Genomic DNA, 25,448 nt, shown 5'->3' with positions numbered 1-25,448 from the left:
TTCACCATGGTCAGACACCAGTGCAAAAAAGCCGCATGCGACGGGTCGTACAAAAAAACTTTCCTTGGAGTGGTGAGAGGAATAATATAAAAGTATGTAAACCAACAAACTAGACAAAACATGGTTCTCCTCCATCACCGCAAGAAGACACGTACATAGACGGTAGACTGGTCCTTCCATAAACAATTGAGGTTATGAAGAAGACGCGTACGATTGATTAGTTTAGAGGATGAACCTACACGACCTAGAAACTTGACCAATGTTTTCATGAATGAATTATTTTGTTAAAGCATCCATAAAAGAACAAAACCCAGAAAAAAAAGCTCCGGTGTCACGGTCAAAATATCTGACGTGATCAGCGTCGCACGAGTGTATACGGGTGGTAGCGAATAGGCAAAGTAGAACCAGTAACAAGGAGAAAAGGAAAACCCAAGAGCTATTAGGTGGAGGCCCAAAAATTTGATCCACCTCTAAAAGCAAGCCCATATATGTTGGAACGTACGCATCATATTTTGCTCAACTTGTGAGGTGATGACGCTTGTTCACAACCTCCTGCTGACGCTGTAAGGTGTAAGTCCCAATTGTAAAAGACGATGCCTGCATGCATGCATGGATTATCTAATTTTAGGTTTTCTTGTATTAATGAAATATTGTGTATCCAATTATAGTATCTACTTTTTCTTACGAGCATGACGAGGACCGTATGAATGAATTGAATTGTAGATATAGTATCTTGAAAAGTCCCAAGTACACCTAAATATTAGGGATGAACAATGATTATAGCAGACGGGTAACTGCGGTTATTTACCCATAATCGTTTATACTCATACCTGCATAACCGTGTACCCGTTGGGTAATTGCCTAAACGTTTATACCGATATCTATAACTGTTTATAAATGGTTAACCATACCCATAACCGCATACTCATTTAACCGTAACCATTTAATACCCGTTTACCCATTAACCTTTTTTAACCCATTTATCTTTTTTTTTACCATTACCCCGTTTTCATAATTTTTTTTAACCATTAAACACCGTTATTTTTAATAATTTACCATTCCAATAATTAAAATAATAATTTATTGATGATATTTTTAATTGATATAAAATGAAGAAGCAAGAAAGTTAGTTTTAAAAAACAAAATTGGAAATAGGATATATAAATTATAGTAGCAATGCTAACAAAAGTGAGGGATTAGCAGAAATCAGTGGCGGAGCTAACATGGGGTAATTGGTTGTCCTTGACCCCAAGAACTTCAAAAACTCCATGTATATTTGTTTGTATATTGTACTTGACCGCTATAAACAGCTAAGGAAACTAAATTACAACATTCTCCTCCTACTTTTTTTTTTCTACTATCATATTTGTCTTCCTTTTCTCTCTTCTTGTAAAAATACTTTAGTTGAAATTTCTTGGCAATCTTCAATATTAATGCACAGCATCCTGCATGCACTGTTGACAAGCCTCTACAAATGTCGACGTATGTTAGAATAAACCTTCGGCATATGTTGACAGGAATTAGAAGGTGCATACTAGATGCTTGACGAAATGGCTCAATCAAGCTTTTTTTATTAATATTATGACCCTATTATTTGAAAATTCTGGCTATGCCACTGGCTGAAATGGCAAGTCGCAAAATGTTTGAGGAATTGGTCTTGGGTTGAATTAAGTGAGTGGGGCTGAGGGGAATTGTTATTTATTTTCCTAATTTTTTGGGAAAACTTTTACTACTAATCCATGTTACCAATGAAGGTAATATAATATTAGTTAAGTATTTTTGGTTACGAAAACTGTTTAGAAGAGTATATTCTTGAGTTATTTAACCTATAATGTAAAGTATTAACATAATTAGCCATATAAACCATGCACTATAGTCAATAGCATTGATCTAAGTTTTGTTCGATAGAGAACATGGTTTGTATTAATTTTACATATATAAAATAAATCGGTAAACGGTTACCCGTTTATAATAGCAGTTAATACCCATAACCACCCATTTAAATTTCACGGGTAAACGGTTATACTCATAACCGTTTATTTATTTAAACAGTTACCCATAATCGTAACCGTGAAATTTAAATAGGCGGGTAACTGCGGTTACCCGTATTTTGCCCATCCCTACTAAATATCCATATATTCTTAGGAGGTCTTAATCACGTTGGACTTTTATGAATATAATAAATTTGATATTTAATTATGATTGTCCTATTACGTGACTTGGCCTAATTTTCACTCTTCAACATCGATGTATCTAAAGCAATAGAGAATTGAAGAGGGAGATATGAACTTAGATGTCAACAGTGAGCAAACTATCCTGATTAACTTGGATAGAATAAGTAGTTTGGCAACAATAAGCAATCCATTCTTCTAAGTTTCTAATAGCGAGTGATTGACTCGTCGTATGTTTTATCTGTCATTTCAAGCTGCATGGAAGCCTCCATCCCATCCCATCCCCACTTGTTCATCAACAATTAATTTATTAGACTTTATAATCCTGGGGACCCCGTTTTGTTCTATCGTGTTATCCCACCACAACAAGTGTGCAAGTGCAAGTGTGAATCCATCAAATCTGCTCTCTACTGGCCCCATTTGGATATTGGGGTGCCTAATTTCTCCTTTCCTAATTTCTCCTTTTCAAGTTCCCCAAGGGGCAAGCTAGTTATATCCAGGCTGCTGCATGCTTCCCTTTCACTTCTAATTATTCCCAGAATCCTCGCTTTCTAGCAGGAGAGAGATTTCTTCATTGGGGCATTCACCTACATGTGATCAATTCAAATATATAGCTGCATTATGCTAACTCCTTGATCACGCCACGTGGATGAAACTGAGTGACGTTCGTTAATGTTGGTGATGCAACCTGGATAATGTTCTTCTATCTGTACGAGAGATTTTTCAATATAACCGGTACACAGGATGGTACATCACGTATCACTATACAAATGGTAGAATATGTGTGCTAAAAAGTTAATAACTTAAAAAATAAAATTTCCCACCACTCTTAGTAAAACACATGGTGTACCACTTGTGTTCTCTGTCACAACTAAAAATTTCTCTATCTATACCTGTAGCTGAAAGATATATACATTATTATATGCCAAATAGGCTCATATTATCTTTTTTTTTCATTTATTTAAATAGAATAATACTTAGGTAAGAATTTCAACTCTTAATCCTCCTTATCTGATTCTCCTTTGTTAAAGTTTAGAAAAGAGAATTCAAGCTACCTGGAAACAGTGCATCTGTGCATGTAATTTGCGATCGAGATTAATCCTAATTCAGCCAAACTAATCGTCGTTTGCCCTAAAAGGAATAAATTAGAAGACACGTATGCGTGTCTTGGAATTATGGACCTTTATTCGTTCCTTCTTTACACTGCAGAAGCCAGCTAGCAGGCAATCTGATCTGCTACTGCCACCCACCCTTCTAAATCACAACTGCTTAATTCCTAAGGCTTCTTAAACTACTACATATTCATGTCATGATTTGCCATATTTTTTAGTTCATGAAATATAAGAATAATGTTAGGTAAATCACTAAATTTGTACACAAAAAATGTGGCACCATTCAAATTTGTACGTTAATTCAAGTTGGAATTTTATAAATCATTGAAATAAAAAAATAGGAGACTTTGGATATGGTCCTTAACTACTAATGTTCTTTGATTGAAACCTTGGTGATTTTCAAATTTTGATCCAAGTCTATGACATTAATATAATAATGTATTTCTATTTAGATTATTATATTTTAAAATTAAAAACTGAAATTTGTGGTTGTTTTATATTAATGAGATTTTAAATAAAATTCATAATGTATGGGATTAAAAATATTAAAGAATAAATTAAACTCTCTAATATATTGTGTGTGTGTGTGTGTGTCTATATATATATATAAACATGGGTATGTTCATCAAAACTAACCAAAAAATTATTGTACCAAAACAGGAGTATATTTTTCAAAAACACAAAAAAAAAAAAAAAAAGGCTTAATAACATTATTAAATTTCTTCCATTAAACTTGACATGGATACATTCTTTAATCAACGAAATAGAATGTACCCACATAAATTCAATAAAAGATTAGAAAAAAAAAAAGGAATGGATTTTATATAAAAATGGGTACATTTTACATATAAGAAATTGGTGTATTTAAGAATGGGTACATTTAAGATTAAAAATTTGAAAATCATTTTATAAAAAATTAATGGGTACAAACTTATCGTTTTTTTTTTTTAATTTTGAAAATGTTTTGAATTGAAAATTAATTAGGAGTTTAATAAGGGTGTGAGTATTAAAATCCTAAATCAATTACTAATTTTTATTTTAAAAAATTATGTAACTAACATATAAATTAATTAATATATTAATGTTAGGAACTTCGATCAAAATCTAAAAACCGATAAGGTCTCAATCAATAAACATTAGTAACTAGGGACCGAATACTAAATTTTCCTAAAAGAATTATATGGTATAGAATGTGCTACATCGATTAGTGCACAATTTTGGTGCACGAGTTTGGTGTACGTAGCACCATCGAAGATATAAATATATATGTTGTCTCTAAATGACGAATGAGATAAATTAATTCCTCAATTTGAGGAAATTGATTTCTGTACACGCATTGTCATTCTGCACACGCATATTTATTTGATCTATTGATACTCTATTGACTTCCTCCATTCGAAGATTACAAAAAAAAAAACATGGGTGTGTACAAAATGATGTGTGGAAATAATATCCTATACACACACACTACACACACATATATAAATGTATAAATATATTTGGATCATTTGTTAGTTGGAAAGTCTACAACGATATCCGTGTTATGTAGTTTGGGAAGCTCCACGTTTGTGGCTCGTTTATCAATCTCTCATATATCTCCCACTGTAGAGTTATCATCAACTTCCCGTTAAATCGATCGATCGTTCTCAATATATATACGTAGTGACAAGATATCACAGATAGATTAGGTATACGTTAATATCAATGGTGTAGCTAAGAATTTTTCGGTAGGTGAGCTAAGCTAATATTATTACTGTGTTTTTAATCTTTTGTTGCTTACCTAAAGTTATATAATAGTAAATATGAAAGTAATAATTTGAAACAAAAAATTTATACTATGTTTTCCAAGCTTCTAGCCTTCAAAATTTCAACTGAATAAAATAAAGAACCATTTATGGTATGGAAGTTTTAATTTGTTACTATTAAATTATAATATTGGTTAAAGTGACGAGTTTATTTAACATTTACTAGCATATGGGCACACACAAAGTGTGTGAGAAAATTTTTTATTTTTGTTTTTGAAATAGAAGGAGAGAGGAAGAGAGTGATAGAGAATGCAGGAGTGAGAAATTTTTTTTTTTTAATTAGAAATATGTTAGAATTACATGTAGGTGAGGTTTTGAAAAAAAAAAATGCAAAATTTGGTTGTGTGTAATTACATTTCTGCCCTATATTTCTTATTCATATTCTGATTTAATTAGAGGGTTAAACTGGTAATTTCATAGGATTTTGGTTGATAATTAGTGTTATATTAATTAGTAGAGATTAGCTCTTATTTTCCTTAAAACAGCCTTAAAATTCAAATTTGCATTTTCTAAAGGGAATATGACAATTAAAATCATAAAATAGCCCAAAAGATTAATATTTTAAAGCTTAAAGATCTACAATTCTCTCTATGTTATAATCTAGGGGAGCCTTGTACTTGACTCAGCCAGTGGTTACTGGTTAATATAAATATTAATTACATAATCTGTTGCTTGCAAATTGCAACTGCTAGCCCTATATTTCTTATTCATATTCTGATTTAATTAGAGGGTTAAACTGGTAATTTCATAGGATTTTGGTTGATAATTAGTGTTATATTAATTAGTAGAGATTAGCTCTTATTTTCCTTAAAACAGCCTTAAAATTCAAATTTGCATTTTCTAAAGGGAATATGACAATTAAAATCATAAAATAGCCCAAAAGATTAATATTTTAAAGCTTAAAGATCTACAATTCTCTCTATGTTATAATCTAGGGGAGCCTTGTACTTGACTCAGCCAGTGGTTACTGGTTAATATAAATATTAATTACATAATCTGTTGCTTGCAAATTGCAACTGCTAGCTATATATATTATAAGTGTTGGTGGCGATGGGTTGTATTTGGACGGATTTGTGCCCTAATGACCAAATAACCAGATTAAGTGAGATTCTCCTCTCAAATATAACCAGATTTGGCCTCGAGCTCACCAGCTTCTTTCTTTGAATCCTTTCTTTCACCTTTCCACGCTCCAAATTAAACCATACATTGTAATTTATATGCTCATTTGTAATACAAGTTGTGTTGAACGTTGGAAATATCGTCCTTAGGACATTGAGGCCCCGTTTGGCATGTCGTATAAAGTATCAAATAGAATAAATACTACTGAAAGTAGTTGTTTGATGTATTTTCGTACTAAATAATCACCCGTTTAATTATCCAGTCCATCAAATTTTATACAGTTGACACCGTACTATTAAAATACCCCAAAAGCTCGATAATTAGCCAGGGCGCTATCCTCTCCATTTCACACAGCAGCCGTTAACGACTTCTCAGAGTGGGCCTTCGAGCAGTTCCTCGACGAGTTCTCCACCCCGGCCGCCACTCCGTGAATTTCCTTCCAAATTTTTTTGAGGAATAATAGAAAACAAAGTCCTCTGTGTGAATATTCTTGGTTTGTGGTGTTTTAATTTTTCCCATTTTTCATTTTAAGTTTTAACAACAATTATTTTGTGAAATTTTTTAGAAAATTATTATAGTCCGACATATTATCCGATGCATAGATTAATCCGACACAGCATCAAACGTTCGACTAATTTAGTCATATTATCCAATGACTATTTATCATATCCGATTCAAATAGTCAGTACCGTCCAAGCTGCCAAACGAGGCATGAGTGTTATTAATCAACTAAACAGTTAAATTAAAAAAAAATATATATATATATATATATATGTATTATACCGCACACGATACATATCCATGTATGCATCCAAAATAATAATAATAAAACATTAGTGCACACACTTGTGTGTGAGAGTCTTAGACAGAACAAGCTAAGTAGTATACTATGTCACGCTTGTAGAATTATCAAAAAGATATACCAAAGACTCACTTCAAACAAAATTTTAATATTGTCTTTAACTTGGTAATTACCACTTGTATAATCTGTCAGGTGTAGACCTTTATCACAAAATGCCTCGGTATTAGTTGGATGAGGTTAGGATATACAGGCCCGCTCCTCTAATACCTTGTAGAATTATCAGAAAGACGGCCAAAAACTACTTTCAACAACACCGATATATCCCCAACTAGGTAATTACCACCTACACAATCCCTTAGGTGTGAGATTTTATCACAAAATGCATCGGTATTAATTAAAGTGATGTTAAAATATTTAAACTCTTTTTTCTTTCTTTCTCTGGCCGATGTAAGATATTTAACAACGCTGATGATGCTGGATAATATGGTTGATATGTTTCACTTTTACAAATTATTAATCATTATTAAAATGAAATTACATATTAAAATTTAATTACAACAGTAACGTTATGTGATCGTGTTTCAGACGTACCTTTAAATTATAAATTTAAGCAGCAATATGTATTCTTCCAGATACTAAAGTTAGGTGCACATGCATCAATAATATTTTCTTGATTTTACATCAATAGTCTTTTTCTTCGGTTTGCATCAATATTCAATAGCACTTAATAATTTCTTTTTCTTACTCAACTGGGCAAACGGGCATATGATTTCCGTGGGCAGGAAACCAGTCACTCACGCTGGAATTGCCGCCAGAAATACCGGCAAATATGCGACCAAACTGTAACGAACTCGTTCCTTGTGTCAACTCACCGCCAAAAAGTCACGTGGCATTGGAATCCCTCCTGGCTAATTGTACGGACGCCCATGCCATGCCTAAAATATCAGAAATTGTTGAAAAATCACGAGTCCTCTCGAAAGAGCGTCACAAGCCAATGGACAGCGGGCTGCGACGAACCGCTGGCCAAGCCAATCACAATTCGACACGTCACGAAAATACAGCTGACGATGTACTCTCTTTTCCTTCGAACGGACTTTTCGGACCCCACGGCCCACGTGCCCGTCCTGCCCGCTGCCCCGCTTAGCACCTTTCGTTTCGTTCGTTTTGTTTAAAACACACTCTCTCAGCGGGGTGGATATTTCCATGATTATTGGAGGAGGCATCGTTGTATATAGTATATTTCTTAAAATCATGTACTCTCAAGTGTAAGATTGTCGGTGTTTTTCTAAATTCGGTCTGTTTTTGAGGTCTTGGGTTGCTCGGAAATCTCCGGTAGATTTGGAAGAGAAGAAAGAAAAATGGACGATGAGTACGCCAAGTTCGTCAGGAGGATGAACCCACCGAGGTATTTTCCCCTAATATTTCTGGGATTTTCTGTTTTCTGGTAAATTGTTATGCTTTTTTGGTTTCTGGGTTTTGTTTGTTTTCGTTTTTAAGATGAAGGGTCCGTTGAATTATTTTGTTTTCTCTAATTATGATTCTGATATAATTTATGTGCTCTTTGTTCTCTCAAGTTTTGATTTTTGTACCGTTTGGTTGATGAAAAAGCAGAACTTTTACTTGTTTCAGTAAAACTTGGGTAACAATTATTCCCTCCCTTTCCTGTTGAGTCTTCTTCTTCTTCTTCTTTGATTCAGAAAGTAAAGATGTATTCTTTTAATTTTCGTTTTCTGATTGAATTTTAGTTTTACATAGAGGACTTATGGGCAGCTGACTTTTCCTTCCATCTGTTCCCTCTCCATGAATTGTACGCGAAGTGATTTCCGTACACACATTTTCTCCTCTGCACAATTGGTTTGTTTATGGTTTTTGGATTGAATTATTCAAAAGAGAATTAAGGGACAGAAATAAACACTTCAATAGGGTGTGTAGAAGGAGAAAATGAGTGTGCGAAAATCGTTTCCTGTATGCTAAAAAGGCCAAGGGTTTAATTTTGGAGCCTATATGGGCATATGATTTTTTTTTTTTTTTTTTTTTGGACCCCCCCTTCAGGAAACTACTTGGTTTGGCCCATTTGATTGTCCTCTTCTTTGAACATTTGATTGTCCTCTTCTTTGAAGTGTGTATGAAAAAGCAAGAAGCTTCATCTGATTTGCCCGTTGTTCTTGATTTGATTGTCCTCTTCTTTGAAGTATGTAAAGAAAGCAAGAAGCTTCATCTGATCTGCCCGTTGTTCTTGCAGAGTTGTGATCGATAACGATTCTTGCGAGGATGCCACCGTTATCCAGGTGAGGCTGCTTGTACCTTCTGACCAGTACTTTTTATGTTTTCTTATGAGATGTATTTGTTGATTTCGTTCATGTATGTTGGTGCGAAGAATTCGGTTGAAGATTTGAATATCCAATTGAACACTATTTTTTTTCCTTTCAAATTTTGATTAGGTTGACAGTGTCAACAAACATGGAATTCTGCTGGATGTTGTCCAAGTGCTCGCTGACGTGAACCTTGTAATAACCAAAGCTTATATCTCATCTGATGGTGTATGGTTCATGGATGGTAAGGTTTTTTATTCAACTTCCCATGTCAAGGCTCAAGCTTTCATTTTTCTGTATTTTGTTTCTCTTCTTCTAGTTTACCAAGTCTGTTCTTTCTGAATTTTCTGTTTTTCAGTGTTTAATGTGATTGACCTGTGACGGGAAAAAAATCAGAGACAAGGACATTATCAATTATATTCAAATGGTAAGGATTCGATCCTATTGCAGTTCCTCTGGCTGTTAAGAAGTCAGGGGAGAAGAGTAGCAAACAAACCTTCATGTCTTTATGTTCTTTTTCTGAAGATGATGATAAAGCAATTAAGTTCTGCATTTAAGGTCGTTTTCCTAGATTTCTGATGGGAAGAGACAAAGTAAATCGTTTAATGTTATATGACAAATCGTCGTTTAGAAAAACATGATTTCATCTGGCATCTAATTTATGCTATAATTTCAGTTTTGTTTAAGGAAAGCTGTTTCAAAACTAAAAGAGATACGTTGTTGCATCCGACGCCTACCTTTCTGCATTGCCTATGATCTTCTCCTGGACCAAGATATATAGACCTATGGGAAAAGGTCGTCATTTTTCAGTTTACTTTTTTATTTTGCAGAGACTTGAAAGCAATGGTGGCTTTGTACCCTCTATGAGAGATTCCGTCGGCATGATGCCCTCAGAAGAGTACACCTCCATTGAGCTCAGTGGTACCGACAGGCCTGGCTTATTGTCTGAAGTGTGTGCAGTTCTTGCAGACCTTCACTGTAATGTGGTAAATGCTGAGATATGGACACACAACGCTAGAGCTGCAGCTGTAGTTCATGTCACAGATGATTCCACTGGCTGCGCAATTGAAGATCCAATCCGTCTTGCTACAATTAAGGAGTTGCTTTGCAATGTCCTCAAAGTAAACAGTGAGTTGAAGGCTGCTAAAATGACACTTGCAACCCCTGGAGTTACAAACAGAGATAGAAGGTTACATCAGATTATGTTTGCTGACAGGGATTATGAAAGGGTTGAAAGAGCAGAACTACGGAGAGTTGAGGATAAGGGCTCAAAACCCCATGTAACCTGCGTTGGATTGCAGCCAGAAGGATTACACTATCATTACCATGAGGTCAAAAGATCGACCAAAGTTGTTATTTGACATCATCTGCACTTTAACAGACATGCAGTATGTGGTTTTTCACGGAATGGTCAATACCGGGAGGACAGAAGCTTATCAGGTAAGATAAATTCCTGTTGAAATTGGTCTGATGTAATGGTTCTGGTTTGCAAAGCCAGCAAAGCTCGGCTGGATCTGACATAATCATCAAATGGCAGACATTCATTTGCAATTTTTGCTCTTTGGGTTGTGGATCTCATTTCTTCATTCTAACACACGAGGTAGTTTTCTTTTTAGGAATTTTACATTCGACATGTTGATGGGCTTCCTATCAACTCAGAAGCTGAGCGAGAACGTGTTGTACAGTGCCTTGAAGCAGCCATTGAAAGGCGGGCATCTGAGGTGCGGTGAACTTTTACCTGACGAGAACCCTCATGTTCAGTTTTCATGTCCACAAAGTTACCAACACATGTTGCTTTACCATGCAGGGCCTGGAACTACAACTGTGCACAGATGACCGGGTTGGACTTCTCTCAGATATCACGCGGATATTCAGAGAGAACAGTTTGCGTGTCACACGAGCAGAAATTTCAACTAAAAGTGGAAAAGCAATAGACACATTCTATGTCACGGACGTTACAGGAAGCCCAGTAGACCCTAAGATTATCGATTCAGTTCGCAGACAGATTGGGCAGACCATACTGCAGGTGAAGTGTAACTCAAGCCCTCCACCAAAGCCTCCTCAAGGGACAACAATGGGATATCTCTTCGGAAACTTATTCAAAGCTCGAAGTTTCCAGAGCCTTAAGTTGGTTCGATCCTACTCTTAGTTTCTCAATGTTCTGGAAAGTAAACACTGTAAAAGAACAAAATTACCAGACGTCTTAAGCTGCATATAGGAAGAAGAAACCCAGAAACCACTCTGGATACTGTCAAGACAGTGGTTGGGTTTGTATATTTTGTACATTTGTAAAGATATATATTGTAACTGTATAGTGTGGTGTACAGACTACAGAGGTTGTAAAAAGATAGAAGATTGTACAGATACATACATTCATACATAGCTCAATGAGGAAATAATGTAAATATTATAGATTAAATTGCTCTCTTTTTCCTCTCAATGTCTGCCTAAGATGATAGATTAGATGCGTTTTTAACTTTGTGATGGATGGTTTCCGTAGCATTGACGTTGTCGACTTCATCTTGGTTTACCTTCTAACATTTTTACTTATCCTGTTGATTTCAAAGATACATGGCAAAACACTAAGCGGAGTGGCGTTTTAAGATTCAAACAGCCGATCCTATTGAGTGGGATAAGATTTTGTTGTTGTAGCTATTGATTTCCAAGGTCCAAACTTTTAATATGCTTGAGGGCCGTAGTGAGGCAAAAACATCGTGAAATAGGTTTTATGATGTTATTTTGCAAAACCAATAAAAACTGAGACTTATAACTCACACTTAAGTTATTTGAACAGTCTTATTATTTATTGTTATATAGGTAGATTTTATTGAACTTTTAAGCTGAAAAAGAGTAATCATCATAACTACGACAAATTTCTCTCAGTCATAACATCTTTCAAACGTCTTGTATGAATTTTGAAAAACTTCTAGTACTTTCATAGTGTCAAAAAAATTAGACTATATGTTAAATTTTTACAAGTTCAGAAAATGTGAGTTTTCGTGTATGCATGTGAAAGCTAAAGGATCCTCACTGGATCCTCTTTGTGAGGATCTTTGAATCCTTCAATTACATTCGTTCATCGTATATCATATGGTCAGAAATTATTGTAATTTTTTATTTAAAATTAAATATAAATAATAGTTGATAAAAACTGACTGCACGATGTACGATGAACATATGTAATTGAAGGATTTTCAAAATCCACACAAAAAGAATTTGACAACGATCCTCACAAAGATAATCCGGCGATAATCCATTTGAAAAAGTTGTTATAAGTTATGTGGAAGCGGTTTTAAACTTTTTTTTCGACTCAAATTAGTAATTTTAGTTGAATATTAACCAATGAAAAATACTAGTAGAGCTGAAAGTGTATTTACAGCATCGCTGCTGATGAGGCCTCGCCATCGTCGCCAGCTCTGTTTCCGCCAATGAAAGCCTCGTCGGCAACGGAGCTAGCCAGTCGAATAAGCCGGGTTCTAATCTCCGCTTCCAACCACACAAGGCCGACTCGTTCATGGGATCCTTCTCTCGAGACCATTCTCCACCGCCTCGGTTGCCGCGACTCACTGAGCCCCTCACTCGTGGCCCGAGTTATCGACCCCTTCCTCCTCAATCACCACTCGCTCGCTCTCGGCTTCTTCAACTGGGCTTCCCAGCAACCGTCCTTCTCCCACACATCCCTCACCTACCGATCAGTCCTCAAGTCTCTCTCGTTTTCCCGCCAATTCAACTCCATTGATGCCCTCCTCAAGCAAGTCAAAGTCCAGAAGATCAGTCTCGATGCTTCGGTTTATCGCTCCGTAATTGCTTCACTAATCATTGCAAAGAAAACCCACAACGCTTTTTTGGTCTTCAGCGAGGTTTCCTCGCTAATTGGAGACATTGGGCATTGGATTTGTAACTCGCTGTTGGCTGCGCTAGCATCCGATGGATATTTTGAGTATGCCCAGAAGGTGTTTGATGAAATGACTCTTAAAGCTGTCCCCTTGAGCACAGTTGGTTTTGGTGTTTTTATATGGAGACTTTGTGGAAATGCTGAATTGGGTAAAATTTTGAGTATGTTAGATGAGGTTAGGAGAGGTGGTTCGGAGATTAACGGCTCCGTTATAGCTCTTTTGGTTGTTCACGGGCTTTGTCAGGCTTCTAGAGTATCAGAGGCTTTTTGGGTATTGGATGAGCTGAGAAGTAGAGAGTGCAAACCTGATTTCATGGCGTATAGGATTGTCGCCGAAGCACTTCGGTTAACTGGGGACGTAGTTGGTACCGAAAAGGTTTTGAAGAAGAAGAGAAAGCTAGGTGTAGCTCCTAGGACTAATGATTATAGAGGGTTCATATTTGATTTGATTTCAGAGAGGCGGATATGTGAAGCAAAAGAGTTGGGAGAAGTGATTGTTAGCGGGAATTTTCCGATTGACGATGATGTTCTCAATGTCTTGATAGGATCAGTGTCGGCAATTGATCCTGGCTCGGCGTTAGTCTTCTTCGAATTCATGGTTGGAAAAGAGAGGTTCCCAACTCTTTTGACTTTGAGCAATTTGAGTAGGAATCTGTGTAAGCATGACAAAAGTGATGACTTGCTGGAAGTCTTTCGAGTTCTTTCATCCGGCGGCTATTTCAGAGATTTGGAGACTTACAATAGTGATGGTGTCGTTCTTGTGCAGAGCAGGGATGGTGAAAGAAGCCTATGGCGCTCTTCAGGAGATGAGGAAAAATGGATTAGGCCCGGACATTTTGACTTATAATTCTCTTATTGAAGCATGTTGTAGGGAAGATCTGTTGAGACCTGCTAAAAGGCTATGGGACGAGATGTTTGCAACTGGGTGCAACGGAAACTTGAAGACTTACAATATCCTAATACATAAGTTTTCGGAAGTAGGCCAGGTAGACGAGGCTCAGAGGCTCTTTTACCACATGCTGGGTAAAGGGGTTGCAGCCGGACACGATGACTTACATTTCTCTACTTGAAGGGCTTTGCCATGAAAAAAAGGTTGAAGCCGCTTTCGAAGTTTTTAACAAGTCTGTTCAACAGGATATGATGCTTGCACAAACTGTATTGGGTGCATTTACTCATTCTTTGTGCAAAACAGGTATCTTCTGTACTGATGATTATACGTAATGGATGTTTCAATTTTCACATCATGTACCTTCATGCTTCGCCAGTATATGTCCAGCGCGGAGTGCCAGAGTCGGTAGTTTCAAATGTTTTGGCTTGTTGCTAATGCGTTTCTGATCTGTGCAGGTCTTTTTCTTGCTGCTTCTAAGTTACTCTGCGGCATCAGCCATGATGTAACACAGTCCGATTCCCATGTAACTTTGCTGAAGTATTTAGCTGACGCTGAAGAGATTCCTGTTGCCATCGAACACATTAAATGGGTTCGACAAACCGCACCCTCGATGTTGCAAATTATATCAGCTGAACTTTTAGCATCCCTTTCTTCTTCTTCGAGACCAGAGCCAACTCTGCAGTTGCTTCAAACAATCCGGGAAATATCAGGTCTCAAACAATAATGCTCTAGTTTAGATTGCTCAGACCAGAGGTTCAATTTAGATTGTAGAAGTTTGGCGTTCGGATATTATAATTCACAGCAATAGTTGCATGTTTATGATAATTTGATTGCTCCGCAATTCATCCAGTACCCCTTCCGGTTGAATGGTGGATGTTTTCGTCTGTCGGCTCACCAAAATAATCACCAAACCTTATTCTACTAAATGAGGTCGGATGTATGAATCCTAAAATGCTGCTTGCTGTTGAATGGTAAAGTTTTAGTCCGTCAGCGCACCAAAAATTAATAATAATAAAGAAAAAGAAAAGAAATTAAGGGAAACTGGTTTCTACTAAAATTTACGATTCTGTCGTACAAAAGTTGACATTTGTCAGTGAACTCTGTTTCTCAATTACACTATACATCCGGTCAATGACTGCAACGGTTCTTTAACTACGTAAATGTTCTACCTTGGAATCCAGAGGATTGGAAAACTAAGAAGGGGGAAAAAAATCTGAGGTAACCATGTCTCTTAAATTAGCTGTACAGTTTTTATACCGAGAACGAAAAACATTACAGGTCGTACAACATGGGTCAATCGTTAAGGCGATGGATCTCACCCATCAAGATCCGGTTGCTGGTAACCTTAAAGCCGAGGAGAGCTGGATCAATCTGTCTTCCTTTCTTCCCTTTCTTCTTGCCAGTCCGCCCCGCTTGGCCACCTCCATCAGACGGCTCCAGTGCAGCTGCTCTGTTGGCTGCATCAGCCTCTGAAATGACTGGTTTCTTGAGCATGTCTATGAATGATGTCTCGGACACAGATGCGTCACTATAAGATGAAGTCCTCCTAAATTGCGCATCATTCTTGCTACATGCTTGGGTTTCATAGACCTGGGTTGCAGCTGGATTTCTTTGTATGACAGGTAAAGGAACTGCTGCTTCAGACAAAACGTCCTGGGAAGATAAAACTCGGCGTCTATTCAAAGCATTGTCATACCCTTTGGTTACAGTAGAAGGCAGTCTGTGAATGGACCATCGAAAGTTACAATCAGATTGGCATCTCAAACACATCATCTGTGCTATAAATCACCAAAGTAGCTAAGAGAGAGAGAGAGAGAGAGAGAGAGAGAGAGAGGTCTATCATAGAACTTAGAACGTGCAAAATCATTGGGAAATATGCTTTATGTGCACACTGCAGAAATAGTGTATACCAACATATAGGTAATGAAATTGACTCGGTCATCTCATAATGAACCAGCTAATAGCGCGTCACTTGAGAATAACGGATATTCAAAATCACTCACATGAGGCTACAAGTTCATGCAAAGTTACAAATAACCAAACAAATAAACGTAAAGTACCTCTCTCTCTCTCTCTCTCTCTGTTGCTCGTCTCTCTCACACACACACATTCAAATAATAGTATTGCACATAAAAGGAAAAAGAAAAGAAAACTACCTCCCATTAGAAACCTCTTCTCCAAGTGGTTTATCTATCCCTGTCTCAGAGCTGTAAAAACTCCCACCTCCACCTGTACCATCAAAAGAGTTTAAAATTCGTCCAAAATAAAGATGAGACTAAGAAACAAGATTATTTGAAAAATTACCAGCACTGCTAAGTGAACTCTGCCTGCTATGGGCATTACTACGAAGATCCCTTGATGTTTCTTCTTGTTCTCCCATGTTGCCTTCATAGCTTTTCACTCCCTGTTTCTTCCAATTATTTCCCTCCAACTCTGATAAATCTTCCACAAATGCTCTGGAATTAGATCTAAAAGGCCCTTCTGTGAAGGAGTTGTTCATACCAACTGGTTGATCAGGAAGAAGATCAAATGGATGATGTACAGATTCTCCCCGGCTTCCAGAAGACGATAGGTGATGCTGATAATCAACTTCTGATAACTGTATAGATTGACTGAATTTTTGGTGAAGGTCCATCAAAAATTGTTTTGAGTGTTCTTTATCACCATCAGATGAAGCCCATATATCTGGATCAACAAAAGCCATGGTAGCTTCTGAGTCGCGGTTTTGCTCAGCATGACGATGCAGTGATTCAATGGAGCTATCTTCCAGATGTCCATTGTTCCCAAAGGGCAAGTGCTCCAAACCAACTGGATGAGAAGAATAAAACTCATCCAGACCCAGCCTGCGAGCACTCAGAATATCCAAGTTCATCGCATGGGAACTAGCAGGAACAGATGACCTCTCAAATTCCACAGAGTTAGGTTCGTAGAACCCTCCCTGAGGTTGCTCCCGTGTGGCATGATTCCAATTGAGATGGCTTAGTTGCTGTTCATGGGTGGGAAACCTCTGCTGTTGCTGGTAATTTTCTGAAGAGCTAAATCCTACCATCTGAGCCTGGTGATGACCAACAGGATTCCTAACAACTTGGCTTGCTTCATCTACAAACCGAGGCCCACCAACACGCCTTTCCCCTTCCATCTGCAGTTGCTCTCTCAATGCTGCGGACAACTGCTGTGCCTGCAGATCCGAAATGTGCATATTCCCTTGCTTGGCCTGAGATATGAGGTCAAAGAAATCAGTCTGTCCTGAGCGTCCTATATTTTCTTGGATGATATGCTCTAACAATGGATTGTGTCTTGAGGAATGGGAGATCTGGTGCAAGTCATCTAGAAGGTGCTTCCTTGAATGTAATTGATCGAAAGGGTTGCCTCTTGTAGCATCCGCCTTCCACTGCCCATAACCAGAATCCGGTATTTGTTGATGCAAAAACTGTTCAAGGAGCACATGTTGAGCTTGAGATTTCTGTTGTTTCTGCAATTTTATTTGGTGTTGGTGAAGCTGCTCCTGCAAGTGACGCTGTTGCTGAAGCTCCAGCTGACGCTGTTGCTGCTGAAGCTCCAATTGACGTTGGTGATGCAGCTCCAACTGATGCTGGCGCTGCAGCTCCAACTGACGCTGGTGCTCCTGAATCTCCAACTGACGCTGGTGCTCCTGAATCTCCAACCGATGCTGCTGTTGCTGAAGCTCCAACCGATGCTGCTGTTGCTGAAGCTCCAACTGACGCTGCTGTTGCTGAAGCTCCAACTGGTGTTGCTGTTGACGAAGCTCCAACTCATGCTGCTGCTGACGCTGCATTTCAAAAATATGTTCCATATCTGCCACTGGATGACGGAATGACGGCTGGATATTAGGGTTCTTGCTGTCAGAAAAACCAAATCCAGGGAACCCGTCCACTCCTGTTCCTGCACTATGTGCAAGAGTAAGTGGAGAAAGATAGTTCAGCTGCTGAAACCGTTCTTTTAGTAATTGCTGTGACATTATATGCTCTGCCGGGTCATAGCCACTGTTTTGTTGTCCCATGTGAGATAAATGGTGAGGATCTATAGAACCCATACTAACATTAGTGTTATTTTTTATATAATTATCAGGCCGTGTCTCCACAAAGCAAGGTTGATCAATCATGGCACCAAGGGAATTCTGATTAGCAATAATGGCGCCTTCCTCAAAGAAGGCATCTCTAAAATGAACCTGATCATCAATGCCGAAAGATGCATGAGATGATTGAGCAGGCCTTAAACGTGAGTTGCCTCTGAGCTCTGACATCAACAGGCCAAAAGGATGCAACTTATCGTCCTGCTGATCAGGCACGCTAGTTTTTGAAACTTCATTTGCAAGGGAATGAAGGCTGGGAGGATTTGCAAATAAGCCATGAATGTCAGCTGAAGACCTCGATAGGCAATCACTGCTGCTTTTAGGCCTTCCAGGAAATACAATTTCTGTACAAACCAAAATGAAAGAAGCCATTAAAGTAACAGTGTAGCAGACATAAACAATAATATAGAAAAGTAAAAGCAAAAAACACAACACACCCTCATCTTCTGCTACAACATTCTGAATGCCTTGATTGTTTACAATAGCGGACCCCCCATCATAGTTAGGAGCAGATGTTCTCTCTCCCAAGCTGCCTCCAACAGCATCCGATGGCTCTAATTGAGTAGGCAAACTAGAATTAGAGACGGGCTCAAATTTAGTTTTCAGATGTGGCATCACTTCACCAAGTTCTTGAAAAAGAGATCCATTGGGCGCATCAAATGAACGAACTGGCAAGTCAATTCCGAAAAATCCTTGCTCAAACCATGCAATTATATCGATCCCTAGGAAAGGTCCTTGGATATTCCCTTGAGGATCGAGGTAGCACAAACTCATATCCTCAGGTGTGACAATTCTTTCCAAGAGATAGACGTCCTCATTGCTCTTCAAATAGTGATGATCACTGCTTGCGGTTTGCTGAAAATTGGAAAATGAAAAAGGAAACTTGAATCATCAGGAAACTGGCTATCAATTTCAACTGTATCAAATTTAATGCAGTCCAATAAAGGATGCTTCAAAGACCAAAATCTCTTACCTCCTGGCATCTTGAACTTTTTAAGTCAGCGTCATCATTACTGGGATCAATCTCCCTATCAGCCACTGCTGTGACCGTCAGAACTTTTTGCTCACCTTCAGTAGCAACACATTCTGGAGAAAGTGTAAACAGTGTATTCAAATACAACAAGCTGTAATACCAATAGTTTCAAATGAAAGGGCAAGAAACATAAGGTCTACAAAAGCTTTTCCTTACCTTTTAACATATGTGTTTGTGAGCCACAAATAGGTGACTCAGCACCAGTAACCGGAAAAGAATTGTTTAAGTTGACCTTTTCAGCAGATTGGACATTTTTTCCTTCCTCCTTGCTTAAACTGACATTGCTAGATCCTGAATAGATGGAAAAAAACTAGTTTCAGAAACAAATGAGAAGGACAATGCGGCAAGAGTCTCACAATATGCAACTTATCTACCTTTAGCATCTTCATCTAATACATTCACGTCCCCAGACGAGTTGTATACCACTTCACTGCTAGTAATTCTTCCCTTATATATGTCACCCAGACCAGCCTGAAGGCATCACATCAGCAAATAATGGTGGTCAGAGAAACAAGTCAGTGCTTGCCTGTTTAACCAAGATAACTACAGAGCAATTCCTTATGGATAACAAGCATGTCATATATTCGTACATAGGTCTGTGTGTGGCTGTGTGGATATTTAAATAAATATTTAACAACATAATCTGTATACCTCTTCCTCTGCATCAGGGGCAATAAAAGCCAATGGCTCAATCAAGCCCACTTGGGTTATGGTGATACATGCTCCATCCCATCAGGCATATCAAAAGTCGAATCCTTCTTTTGCTTGCGATAAATATCAAGGAGCTTTCCTCTGGGATAGCAATACATATTGGCAAAACGGCCAGATTTTCCTAGTACAAGTTTGCCAATCTGTAGGCTTCCATTAGTGTTAGACCTCCCTCGTCCAGCAGCAAATCCTACTTTTTCTACCTGCCCTCGAGCCATCCCAAATCCTGGTGCAGCACGATATGGGCCTGCCCCAGCTGATTGACCGTCTATGCGATGACGCGGCCTCCACTTATCACGAGAATCACTATCACGCTCAGAAGCTGCACGGTTGCTGTTGGAAAAAGACTGCTTCTCGACATGTACATCTTCCCTCTCAACATCAGTCTTTTTCTCTATTCGCGAGTCCTTCTCTTTATCTTCAGGCCCCCACCTTGATGACCATTTGTTATCTCTTCGGGATTCAATCCAGCGGTCAGAAGACAATACTTTATTCTCTGCAGCATCCTTAGTTGTAGTCGCACCTACACGGCGATCTTCTGCTCTAGTCTCAGTATTATCCCTGGTCAAACTAGCACCTAGACGGCGATCTTCTTTCTTTCGATCTCTCCTACCAAGTAAGCCTGTTTCTCTCTCCTCTTCACGCCAGCGGCGACTACCATCTAAATCAGGTGCATTCCTCTTCCAATCTTTTTTCTCCTGAGATCCATCTACACGCCAAATGTCTCTCGAATTGGGATCAGTTGAGTTTGCATGAGACAGAGAATCATTTGCATGCACTTCCTGTCATTTTTATCGGTATTTAGAAACGGATAATGACGGTTGAAAACAAGGAGAATTATAATCCTTTGCAGAGAGAAAATCTAAATCCTTTTAATCATTTTTTTTAAAACATAATAATTCGCTCCTATGATAGCTCAATGTCCTTTTTGAATTCAAACACTAGATTAGATACATGGCTTAAGAGACAATAACAAAATCCTCAGAAGCATAAAGAAAACGCAAAATTGAGAGGCTTCAAACCACTACAGTGCATTTAAATTAGTAGAATTCAACAAACTATGGTCTCCAGAAAGAGAGGGTAAAGATACCAAAGTATGACAGCAATCACTAAAGAAAATAAGGATCTGACAAGTCATTACATCACTTGTATGTAAAAGGGTTAGAAACTGTAAATCTAGTTGTCTGTTCAACCCACGATAACATTTAAGTTTATACATAATTAACAGCAGTACAATTAAGGGAGAAGAACTGAAAAGGTACATACTCCTGACGTTCCAGTTGCTAGTGTCTTGGAATCTGGTTTGGCATATAGCCATTGTGGAGATAAAGGGATGCTGCTGTCTGAGGCAACTTGATCTGCAATTAGGACCATGTTAAACTAATTAATTGGCAGGCTCACACTAATCATAAACAAAAATACAGTAAATGAAAGCCAATGCGGTGAACAAAATTGAACATGGGAAAACAATGGATAATTAGAAAGGGAGCACAACCACCAATTGACAAGTGAAGGGACCCCGTTAGCTGTCTTCTCCTCACTGTTTCCTTGGAAGGCTTCATCTAAGATGACAAACAGAAAAGATACATATTTACTTACATTCTTCGAAAGCAGATTGTCCATAATTTAAAAATCCAAGAAGTTCACCGAAAGTAAAAATAAAATAGGCCGAAAACAGTGCACGAATAGTTCAATGAACTGCTAATAGCACCAGCACTACTAATGAAAAACACAACAGAAAGGAAGATGACATGAGCACCTTGGCAACAGAATTATCCCAAATTTCGTCTCCAAATTAACATCGAAAAGAAAAGCGATAACGATATCATGAACATTCAAAAGTTTTTCAACACATGACATTCTAAAGAATACAGATATATGTATATGTATATGGATATGTAGGTGTATGTATGAATGCGATTCAAATCGAGCAGAAAAGAAACTGATGCGAAAGAAACAGAGAGAATCGATGCAATGATAAGAGATATGGATTGAGAAACGCCGAGGAACGCAAACCTTTGGCGGAGAAGTGTGAATCGACCAGATTCGAGGGGAGGAGATCTTGAGGGAGACTGACTTTTCCGTGCGCCATCGGAGGTCAAAACGATTCGAATTGCAGAGGATTTGCAGGAATTACGGAGACGAGAGGGCAGCTAATCGGGCTTCGAGATGCGGAAAGAGAGAGGGAACGCGGAATTAGCCTCTGCAAGCGAACACTTGCAGATGGGGAAAATGGGAGGAAGACAGAGAGGCAGAGATTTCTAGGGTTTGGGGAATTGCAAGTCTTGCAGGCAAATGAGAGAGAGAGAGAGAGAGAGAGAGAGAGAGAGAGAGAGAGAGAGAGAGAGGTCGCAGAGGGGGAGAGAGAGGGTGAGGGTTTGGGTTGTGTATGATCGGAACAGGCAAAGCGAAGTGTAATTTTCGTGGAGACCTTACAAAAATCTATATATGCAAATAGGGGGTGAGGACCGAAATTTGTTTTTTCAGTTTTAACTTTTTTACAATATAACGAATTTTTATTTTTGGAAAATTTTATTTTAAATCTCTTTTCTCAAATGCAAATGCGTCTTCACCTTCAAAATAAATAGATAACCGTAGTTTGACACTAATTGTTCTCTTCTGAAATGGGTGGATAATCGTGGGTTTCCCTCAGTTGTCCTCCTTAAAGGATGAAAAAAAAAAATGCAAATTTGTATTTCTTTTCTTATTAGGCAACAATTTATTTATTTTTTTTTTTGTGACTCTGGCCACTTTAGTAAACTTGTTCTAACTTTTAAGTCATGGTATTTATTTTTCTAATATTACGAGTTCTAATGTCTTATCATCATTTTGGTGATGACCCTCACATCTTTACCTATATAGATTGATGGCTATGGGAAAATTCTTTTCATTCTTTCGCTATTCATGATGGAAAAAAATCAAGATATTTATCTTTCTATCTAATGTTATAATGCATATTTTTGTTTAACATTGGCTCGTATAGAATGCTTTTGTGGAAATTGTTTATGTTCGAAGTAATTTTCTTTAAAAATCAAGACTTGAAAATACCTCTGCGATCGTTTGAAAATTATTTTAAATAACTGAAAGTATTTTAGATAAAATATTATCAGACACAAATCCTAGTAAAAATGCAAGGTAATCCTAAAAAACACATGAAAAGGGAAGCATTTAATTGCTTTTGGAATCTAAAAACACTTTCAGTCATTTAAAAGCACCTCTCAAACGAATCCCTAACAGATGAACTATGAAGCAAAGCACAAACAAAAGCTCATCCGGTACATGACTCATACAAGAAAATTTCAAATAACATGGTATACCAAAATAAGCATATTGCATATGAGTTGTGCAACAGAAACAATCATCATAAAACATAATGTAATTGCTCATCACTGGATATCCCCAAAACCGTACCAAATTCGGCATGTCCATTCAGTCTTGATCCAACCGGCTAAACAACATTGCGGCATTTAAAGGAAAAGAAAACCTCAACGGTTGATCTAAACAAACTTTAACTACACAAAATCGAAAAGCAAACTCGGACAATCTTTTCCTAAGTAGAAAGAAGTACAAAAAACAACCAAATTTAATTAAGCCTTTGCGCAGCTTCTTTCGCAAGGAGCTTCTCCTTCGCCCTAGTTTTTGCCTGGGATTTGGAACCCATGATGCCGCCACCCCACTTTTTCCTGTACTCCTCATACTTGTCATTGAAGTTGGCCTGCAACAAAGCGAGACACCAAATTAAACAAAGCGTTCAATCTCAATATGGACAACGTAAGCACTACAAAGTAAATTAACAACAGCTTCGAGAAATTGGTCAAGGAATTTAATTCAATCCCACCTTGATTGCCTCCAAGACCTTGCTGAACTCCAACTTATCCTCATTCTTGACTGTTGTCAAGCACAAAACTGATGCAGTTTTCTTGTGGACAATCTGAGATAAACGTTTGTTCTTAGTTCATATATAATAGACAAACCGACTTAAAACAACCAAGAATCTAGAAATATAAAAATATTACCGATCCCAAGCGTGCTTTGCCCTTCACAATGCAATATGGGACTTCCATCTTCCTGCATAAAGCAGGAAGCCAAACAACCAACTCTATTGGGTCAACATCGTGTGCGATAACAACAAGCTGGGCCTTGTTCTGCAAGTAAAATACAGTTGCAAAACAACATTACTCAAAATGTAAACGCTGTAACAAAGAACATAAGACACATGCACATGGCAGAGAGCAAAACCTGCTCTATGAGGTAGGTCACATGGTTGAGACCATACTTCACAACAATAGGCTTCTTGGCCTCAACAGATTTGCCTTCGGTCTCGGCCTGGGCCCTTTTCAAAAGGCGCTCCTTCTTTGCAGCTTTGTCCTCAGGCCTGTACTTGAGAAGCATCTTGAACAGGCTGGTGGCTGCACACAGGTATAAGAGACAACGTTATAATTTGTGCGCTTCCATAAAATCCAGCAGAAACAATAAAGGCCGCGACAATACAGTCACAAAACAGTTTGGAAACATACCAACGAGCCAGTACACCCGATATACCATAACCGTAATACCTATCGACATCTCACATTTTCTTCTATATAATGAAACAAATTATATTGTGCCGTAATCATATCAAGGAACATGAATTTGAGAAACTTGTAATCAGCACATTATAAATGATAAACCCCAAAAATATAAATAGATAAAATTCTTTGTAAACTTATTCATCAAATCAAAATCTCAATCTAACATTCGTATATTGGAGAAAAAGAAGAAGAATAACAGTCCTATGAGGGTTCCAAACAATTTCTCCAAATAAAAGTACTAAAATGCAGAACCAGGAAAACGCAATCAAAAGGCAAGAGTTATCGAAAACTACCGAGGTTCTTATCGAGGGTCTTGGTGAACTGGTTCAACGCTGGAGGAACCTTCAACCTCTGCTTGAGGATCCTCTTCTTCCTCTGAATCTGAACCACCTTGGGCCATTTCACGAACCGGGTCAGATCCCTCTTCGGTGGTAATGCCCCTCCGATACCGAACTGCTTCGGGCGCTTCTCGAACAGCGGGTTTACAACCTTGTCCTATAAAAACACCACACAGCACCACCAATCAAAATCACCATGGAAGCAAATCGCAAAATCATCATATATATATATATATATATATTGAAACAGAAGATGCATACCGTCTTCTTCTTGGAAGCTGCGACTGGAGCTTTTACGCCTCTTTTGGGGGCCTGAGTAAAAGAAATGAATATGTGAGAAGTGAACAAGGACGGTGAAGATTAATGGAAGCTCCAATGCGACGGTGGTGGAATGGGAGGCGGAGGAAGACGGAGAGGGAGCAGATACTCACCATTTTCGGAGGCTGCTGCTTCGACCTGCTTGGTAGCTCTGAAACTCCTCAAACGGCGTAAACCCTAGAAGAAAGGCTCACGATTTATATATTAACTAACAGTGACTGTACTGGCTGGGCTTTCAGTTGAGTTATGCGATGCCTTGTGGGCCGGTGGCCCAATTTATAG

General features: G+C 38.1%; 4 protein-coding genes across 4 annotated transcripts; 2 read left to right on the top strand and 2 right to left on the bottom strand.

Annotated features, from left to right (window-relative positions):
* The first annotated feature begins 8,075 nt into the window (after positions 1-8,075).
* LOC103938500 (ACT domain-containing protein ACR6) lies at positions 8,076-11,740 on the top strand. The gene is given in 9 exon segments (XM_009348505.3): positions 8,076-8,414; positions 9,252-9,297; positions 9,451-9,565; positions 9,680-9,699; positions 9,701-9,748; positions 10,152-10,603; positions 10,605-10,761; positions 10,938-11,042; positions 11,129-11,740. Coding segments are annotated over 9 exon segments (1,332 nt in total). The 5' UTR covers positions 8,076-8,367; the 3' UTR covers positions 11,471-11,740.
* Positions 11,741-12,635: 895 nt separating this feature from the next.
* LOC103938501 (pentatricopeptide repeat-containing protein At5g14080) lies at positions 12,636-14,954 on the top strand. The gene is given in 4 exon segments (XM_009348506.3): positions 12,636-13,958; positions 13,960-14,253; positions 14,255-14,408; positions 14,561-14,954. Coding segments are annotated over 4 exon segments (1,926 nt in total). The 5' UTR covers positions 12,636-12,749; the 3' UTR covers positions 14,830-14,954.
* Positions 14,955-15,136: 182 nt separating this feature from the next.
* On the bottom strand, positions 15,137-22,246 carry LOC103938502. Its single transcript, XM_009348509.3, is given in 11 exon segments — positions 15,137-15,825; positions 16,262-16,334; positions 16,410-18,542; positions 18,636-19,053; positions 19,172-19,284; positions 19,388-19,522; positions 19,606-19,702; positions 19,883-19,941; positions 19,944-20,721; positions 21,206-21,297; positions 21,956-22,246. Coding segments are annotated over 11 exon segments (4,401 nt in total). The 5' UTR covers positions 22,032-22,246; the 3' UTR covers positions 15,137-15,398.
* Positions 22,247-23,297: 1,051 nt separating this feature from the next.
* Positions 23,298-25,386, bottom strand: LOC103938504 (60S ribosomal protein L7a-2-like). Its single transcript, XM_009348510.2, has 7 exons — positions 25,280-25,386; positions 25,110-25,160; positions 24,804-25,005; positions 24,179-24,348; positions 23,956-24,084; positions 23,778-23,870; positions 23,298-23,654 (listed from the first exon to the last, which is right to left on the bottom strand). The coding sequence occupies exons 1-7, from the start codon at positions 25,280-25,282 to the stop codon at positions 23,523-23,525; spliced, it is 780 nt and encodes a 259-aa protein (XP_009346785.1). The 5' UTR covers positions 25,283-25,386; the 3' UTR covers positions 23,298-23,522.
* Between the last annotated feature and the right edge of the window lie 62 nt (positions 25,387-25,448).

Source organism: the organism of the source record quoted next, unplaced genomic scaffold, assembly GCF_019419815.1.
Source record: "Pyrus x bretschneideri cultivar Hongxiangsu unplaced genomic scaffold, Pyrus_bretschneideri_v1 Contig12, whole genome shotgun sequence".
Lineage (NCBI taxonomy): Eukaryota > Viridiplantae > Streptophyta > Magnoliopsida > Rosales > Rosaceae > Pyrus > Pyrus x bretschneideri.
The sequence above is the reverse complement of the archived record's forward strand: the minus strand, read 5'-3'. Positions and strand labels throughout refer to the sequence as shown.